The 7500-nt window shown below is 44.0% G+C and overlaps 1 protein-coding gene across 5 annotated transcripts in view; it reads right to left on the reverse strand.

The window, feature by feature from the left end:
• Positions 1-7500, reverse strand: part of gbf1 (golgi brefeldin A resistant guanine nucleotide exchange factor 1) — a 98142-nt gene that overhangs the window by 53269 nt on the left and 37373 nt on the right. For all 5 annotated transcript variants that reach the window (XM_077729303.1, XM_077729304.1, XM_077729302.1 and 2 more), the window contains 2 exons: positions 2519-2650; positions 388-506 (listed from right to left, as the gene is read on the reverse strand). In XM_077729303.1, the coding sequence (XP_077585429.1) occupies positions 388-506; positions 2519-2650 (251 nt within the window). The remainder of the gene's footprint in view (positions 1-387; positions 507-2518; positions 2651-7500) is intronic.

Genomic DNA, 7500 nt, shown 5'->3' on the forward strand with positions numbered 1-7500 from the left:
AATCACACCTACTTACAAAATAATCAATACCTATCTGGTGTTTATGATCCTCAACACTGAAATGTGACATTACTTACCGCAGAGTGGGTGGACGAGAGAGAGAGAAAGGACAGGAGAGAGTCTTGATGGAAAGCAAGACCTAACAAAACTAATTTTCCTCGTGTCTCAAATTTCAATTGGAACACTCGTGTTGGGACACTCATATGTCAAGGTATTACTGTATATACATTTTGATCAGACAACTCACAAAACCTAACATCCAATTTGTGGAAAAAATCTAACGATTTTTTTTTACACTACATGGCTCACTGAACACAAAAACTAAGGAAAATGTTTTAAGTTCACATACACGTAGGGCTAAATTAAGCTCCAGAAGACATACAATACCTGTAGAATTTTCATAAGGACTACTTCATCACTGGCAGGGTCTGTTCCAACAAATCTAGCATGTGTTACAGCATCTGCCATGTTCTCTATGGCCTCGGCTGCACCTTCATGGTTAACGTCTGCCAATGAAACAAAATAAGTTTTCAGTTAAATGTAAAAGTACCTTAAGAACTTCATGTAAATTAGGAAACAAGTGATGGGAATTTAAATTCTTCTTATAAGATGATCTCAGCCTAAAAAATATGAAAAATGCCGGGAGAAGAAGTGACGCTTCAGACCAACCATTCCATCATGGGATAAGATGGAATATCTGCCGGCGCTTACCAGGCCAGAAAGGGAGTCGAGGGGTTCTACTTTGCTACTGTTGATTCTTCACCTCCAGCCTACTGAGGAACTGTGAGGACAAGCTTGGAAGAGTGACTCTGCATATTCTCTACCTCGGTCACAGTCTGCAGAAGTTCCCCATCTTGAGGAATACTTCCTGTGTGTCGTTCCAGTTTTTGTGTGGCGTGTTTTTGCTGCTTTTCTGTCTTACTGATTTGATTTGGTAAATCTTAATGATCTCATATAGAGATGTGGTCATAAGTTTACATACACCTGAAATGGCTCTTTTGACTTTCCAGTTATTTCTACAACTCGGATTGTTTTCTGATAGAGTGATTGGAACAGATACTTCTTTGTCACAAAAAACATTTATGAAGTTTGGTTCTTTTATGACTTTAATAAGGGTGAACAGAAAAGAGTGATCAAATCTGCTTGGTCAAAAATATACATAATGCAGCGCTAATATTTGGTAACATGTCCCTTGGCCATTTTCACTTCAATTAGGCGCTTTTGGTAGCCATCCACAAACTTCTGACAAGCTTCTTGTTGAATCTTTGACCAAAACAGGCAAACCTTTCCTGTATCTGCATTCTCATCCTCTTGCTACTGTCACAATGATGAATAAAGTTATCCCAAAAAATGCATTGGGTGTCCAAATTTTGATAAAGTAAAAAAAAAAAGATTGGACATTAGATGTTCAGCGACATGCATTTAAAGAATGCCAGCATTATAAAACTTAAAAACTTCTTATAAGAAACCAGAAACTTGCAGAAGTTTATTGGTTCATATTCGACAAAATATCCAATGGGGACCGACATTGGCACATTGCACAACATGCAAGTGTGGGTAAAGGACCAGCTGAAAAACTTGTTACTTGTAGAAGTTTGAAAATTGTGCAAAGACACAAAATTTCAATTAATGTAAAAACATGATACTTACTGTTTGATTAAAATTGTCCTACGTTTTTTTTTTTTTACATTTTATATAAATTTTGCATGAAATGCATTCACTCCGGAAAAACTCCAGAAATGGGACAAGGGTACTCCTGAAATGGGGTCGACGGAGGTTGGCATTTCTGCTTAAGTTCCCGTATTATAACGTGCATCAGCCTTCATTTTTTTTTCAAAAGAAGACCACGCGTTTAATAATCCGGTGCGCCTTTATGTGGATTAACATTGAGCCGCAACAAGTCTCGCAACTACGGTAGCGCGACCCCCGTCTCCATTTTCCTCCATAGTATGTAGTGTGCGGTGCATGCTGGGATTTATAACAGCATTTTCACTTCTACCAAAACGTTTTGGACAGTCAGAATTAAATGGGTTCATCTTGGTCTCATCAGACCACAGGATAGGAAAAGAGTCATATCAAGGAATTTCACATGTGCCACATGTAGGTGAAATTTTCATAAATAAGAAAAACATGGTGTACCCTTGGAGTGATTTCATGAAACCAGGCGAAAGTAATTCTGGTAATAGGGGTGTAACAATAAATTGACATTGATTGTTACATTATTTGGTGACAAAACAAAAAACAATTAAAATCTCAAAACATGGATGAACGTTGTCATCTATTCAAAATACTTTGCTTGTTCAAAGGTCTGAATTTTTTTTTTAATTGTATGAAAATTGCATGGTTTTTAACTGCTTTATGTGGAAAATAGAATCAAATAGTTTTCAACTGATGCAATCTAATGATCGATATCGTATCATAGGTGAAATTTGCAAATTATCAAATACAACATTTCATACTATGATATGTTAGCTGTTGAGACAGTTTTGTGCAGAAAGGACTAGTAAAGATATCTTACCTATTAAGCCATATGACAAGAACTTGTTGACCGAGGTAAGGGCAAGACCTGTGATTGGTCCAGTGGTATCCTCAGAGCGGACGACCTCGAGAAATGGTCTCAGGAATACATTGGGTTCAACTGTTGATAGTTCTGTAAATAAGGAAACAGACAGATATTTAAATTGTGGTTTGTTATTTGAAAAATCACTTTTTTTTTGTCAAAAAAAAAAGCCTGTGTACTTACTTATGCCACCCTTTTACCCTCTCTGATGAAAAAAAATATAATGTCATGGATGTCTTTAAGGACAAGTGATGTCAAGAAAGATGTGTGTGTGCGCGCGTGCGTGCGTACGTGAGTGCGTGCGTGTGTGTGTGTGTGTGTGCGTGCGTGCGTGCGTGTACATACACCTGTGAAGAACATATGTCATGGCTTTCTTGAGTTTCCAGTTATTTCTAAAACTCAGATTTTTCTCTGATAGAGTGATTGGAACAGATACTTCTGGGTCACAAAAAACATTCATGAAGCTTGGTTCTTCTATGACATTATTATGGGTGAACAGAAAAAAAAGTGATCAAATCTGCTTGGTCAAAAATATTCATAAAGCAGCGCTAATATTTGGTAACAGGTCCCTTGGCCATTTTCACTTCAATTAGGCGCTTTTGGTAGCCTTGCACAAACTTCTGACAAGCTTCTGGTTGAATCTTTGGATTGGATTGGATAACTTTATTCATCCCGTAATCGGGAAATTTCTTTGTTGCAATAGGAAGAGAGTGAGGATGCAGGAATAGGAAAGGCATTATACACAAATGGGTACTTAATAGTAAGTTAATAAATAAATAAATGAATAAATATATAAATAGGTAACTGTGTTGGTGAGATATATATATACATACACATACATATATATACAAGCACATCTACACTGTATCCGAATTCAGGAGGTCCTGACCCACAGCCTTTTTTAAGTTAAAGAGCCTGACGGCTGATGGGAGGAAGGATCTGCGGGGGCGCTCCTTCCTGCAGTGAGGGTACCGCAGTCTACTGCTAAAGGAGCTTCGAAGGGACTCCACCGACTCGTGCAGGGGGTGGGAGGTGCTGTCCATGATGGACCTCATCCTGGTCAGCATCCTCCGCTCTCCCACTTCCTCCACAGAGTCCAAAGGACAGCCCAGAACAGAGCTGGCCCTCCTGATCAGCTTGTTCAGCCTGTTCCTGTCCCTCTCCGTGCTCCCACTTCCCCAACAGACCATTGCATAAAACACAGTAGATGCCACCACAGTGTCATAGAAGGTCCTCAACAGTGACCTGCACACACCAAAGGACCGTAGGCTCCTCAACAGGTAGAGGCGGCTCTGGCCCCTTCTGTACAGGGCATCTATGTTTGTGGACCAGTCCAGTTTGCTGTTGAGGTGAACACCCAGGTACTTCAAGTTCTCCACGATTTCAATGTCTTCACCCTGGATGTTCACCTGAGTGGTCTGTTGAGGTGTCCTCCGAAAGTCAACGACCATTTCTTTTGTCTTACTGGTGTTGATGTGCAGGTGGTTTTGCCTACACCAGTCGACAAAGGCTGTGATGACTCCCCTGTACTCCAGGTCGTTCCCGTCAGTCACTCGTCCAACAATGGCGGTGTCATCGGAGAATTTCTGGAGGTGGCAGGTGTCTGTATTATGTTTAAAGTCTGACGTGTAGAGGGAGAAGAGGAGTGGGGAAAGCACTGTGCCTTGTGGGGCCCCCGTGCTGCAAGTTACCACATCAGACGTACAGTCCTGGAGTCTCACATATTGTGGTCTGTTGGTGAGGAAGTCGATGATCCATGCAGCTAGGTGGTTCCTTATTCCAGCCACCTCCAGTTTCTCTCTCAGAAGGACCGGCTGAATGGTGTTGAATGCACTGGAGAGGTCAAAAAACATCATTCTCACCGTGCTTCCCGAGTTCTCCAGGTGTGAAAGAGACCTGTGCATCAGGTAGGTGGTAGCATCTTCCACACCAATGCCTGGACGATAGGCGAACTGCAGAGGGTCCAGCTCTGCATTCATCAGGGGGCTCAGGTGGTTGAGGATGATCCTCTCCAGTGTCTTGATCAGGTGAGAGGTTAGTGCTACCGGCCTGAAGTGGTTTGGCTCCCTGGGGTTCGCAGTCTTTGGGACTGGGACCACGCAGGAAGTTTTCCACAAGGTGGGGACCTTCTGCAGACTGAGGCTGAGGTTGAAAATATGCAGAATCACTGTGCCAAGCTGATCCGCACACTCTCTCAGTAGTCTGGAGCTGAGGCCGTCCGGACCGGTAGCCTTACTTGCCTCGATCTTCTTTAGTTGTTTTGTCACCTGATCGACAGTGATGCAGAGACCGGTGGAAGAGGGGTAGGAAGAGGGGGAGGAAGAGGAGAACGAGGGGGTAGAGTTGCTTCTGGTCTGGGCGGTCAGGGGAGCAGGGGCAGGGCTGAATCTGTTAAAGAACTGATTCAGTTCATTGGCCCACTCCCCGTTTCCGGACTCCGGGCCTCTCCCACTGTTGCCTCCATGGCCCGAGATGGTCCTCAAGCTCCTCCAGACCTCTTTGGTGTTGCCTCTTTGGAGTTGCTTCTCTAGCCTCCTCCTGTAGCTGGTCTTTCCCCTCCTTATCTCTCTCTTCAGCTCCTTCTGGACCGTTTTGAGACTCTCCTTCTCCCCAGACCTAAAAGCCCTCTTCTTCTTGATCAGGAGGGCCCTTAGATCCCTGGTGACCCACGGCTTATTGTTGGAGTAACAACTGACCTTCTTGGAGGGTACGATGTTCTCCACACAGAAGTTGATGTAATCTGTGATACAGTGGGTCAAGCTGTCGATGTCTTCCCCATGTGGTTTGCACAGCACCTCCCAGTCGGTTGTCTCAAAACAGTCCCTCAGTACCATGCTGGTCTCCTCGGTCCATCTTTGTATGATCCTCGTGGTAGGTTTTATTTTCCTCACCATAGGGATGTAGGTGGGGATCAGATGGACCAGGTTGTGGTCTGAGCGGCCCAGTGGGGGAAGGGGGGCTGAGCTGTATGCCTCCTTTGTATTGGCATACAGCAGGTCCAGAGTTTTTTGTTCCCTGGTGCAGCACTTCACATACTGAGTGAAGGTGGGGAGAGTCGAAGTCAAGGGAGCATGGTTAAAATCACCGGAGATAAGAAGGAGAGACTGGGGGTGTGATGTCTGTAGCCGGGACAGAGTAGTGTGGAGCAGCTCACGAGCCACTGCCGCATCGGCCGAGGGAGGTATATACACAGTTATTATGATGACGTGCGAGAACTCCCGGGGGATGTAAAACGGCCTGATGCTAACAGCTACTAGCTCGATATTTTGAGTGCAAAATTGCTCCTTCACAGTAATATGCCCAGGACTGCACCATCTACTGTTAATAAAGACAGCTAGTCCCCCACCTTTCTTCCTACCGCTCTCCTCAGGGTCCCTGTCCGCCCTCACCAGCTGAAAGCCATCCAAGGAGATGAGAGAGTCTGGTATTCGCTCATCCAGCCAGGTCTCCGTGAAGCAGATAATGCAGGCGCTCCGATATTGTCCTTGTTGTTTGGTCAGCGCCGTTAGCTCTTCCATCTTGTTGGGGAGAGATCTTACGTTCCTCATTATAATAGATGGAATGCTGGGTCTGAAGCGTCGCTTTTTCTCCTGACATTTTCGTTCGGCTCTGCATCCTCTTCTCTTCCTCTTTAACTCAGCGGGGAGGTCCAAGTCCAGGGGAATCCCGGTGTTGCGTAGCGCTAACAGTTGATCCCTCGTGTAAAGCAGCGTAGGCATGGCTGGGTGGGTCAAAATAGTCTCCAAAATTTTGAAATTTGAATTTGAAAAGATGGACTAAACTAGTAGATCAAAGACTGCCTCTCGCACAGCTTGAGTCTTGGAATAGAGTCTTGAAAGTAAAGTCCCAAAACATTAAAGTATCGAATATAATATATAAAGTGAAGTAACAACTAAAGTCTTAAGAGACAATAAAAACATAAAATAAAGGATAAAAATCCGTAAAAAAGCTGTACAAACACAGAATTCGAGTGAGGGTTTAGGGAGCTATTGCAACAAGCAGCCGCTTTGAACGGCGCCCTATGACCACCCATCTTGACAGATTTGCAACAGTTCAGTTTAATTTGAAGGCTTTCTGACATGGAATTGTTTTTTCAGCATTGTCCACAAGTTCTTACTGGGGTTTAAGTCAAGACTTTGGGAAAGACACTCGCAACCCTTAATTCTATCCTGATTTAGCAATTCCGTTACCACTTTTGATGTGTTTGGGGTCATTGTCCTGTTGGAACCCAAGTGCGCCCAAGACCCAATCTCCGGGCTGACTTTAGGTTATCTTGAAAATTAGAAGGTAATCCTCCTTATTCATTATCCCATTTACTCTCTGGAAAGCACCAGTTTCATTGGTAGCAAAACAGCCCCACAGCATAATACTGCCACCACCGTGCTTGACGGTAGGCATGGTGTACTTTGGTTTATCTTTTCTCCTCCAAACATATTGCCGGGTATTGTGGCCAAACAGCTCGATTTTTGTTTCGTCTGACCACAGAACATAACTCCGGAAGGTCTTATCTTTGTCCATGTGATCAGCAGCAAACTTCAGTCGAGCCTTAAGGTGCCGCTTTTGGAGCAAGGGCGTCCTTCTTGTACGGCAGCCTCTCAATCCATGGAGATGCAAAACATGCTTGACTGTGGACACTGACACCTATGTTCCAGCAGCTTCTATTCTTGCCAGATCTGCTTTTTGGTGATTCTCGGTTAAATCTTCACCCTCCAGACCAATTTTCTCTCAGCAGAAGGGAATAGCTTGCGTTTTCTTCCTGATCTTGGCAGTGACAAAACAGTGCCATGCACTTTATACTTACAAACAATTGTTTGCATTGTTGCTCTTGGGACCTGCAGCTGCTTTGAATTGGCTTCAAGTGACTTTCCTGACTTGTTCAAGTCAAGGATTCACTTTTTCAGAGCCCTGCTGAGCTCCTTTGACTTTCCCAATGTAGCGTT

The sequence above is a fragment of the Stigmatopora nigra genome, chromosome 12 (genome assembly GCF_051989575.1).
Source record: "Stigmatopora nigra isolate UIUO_SnigA chromosome 12, RoL_Snig_1.1, whole genome shotgun sequence".
Classification (NCBI taxonomy): Eukaryota; Metazoa; Chordata; class Actinopteri; order Syngnathiformes; family Syngnathidae; genus Stigmatopora; species Stigmatopora nigra.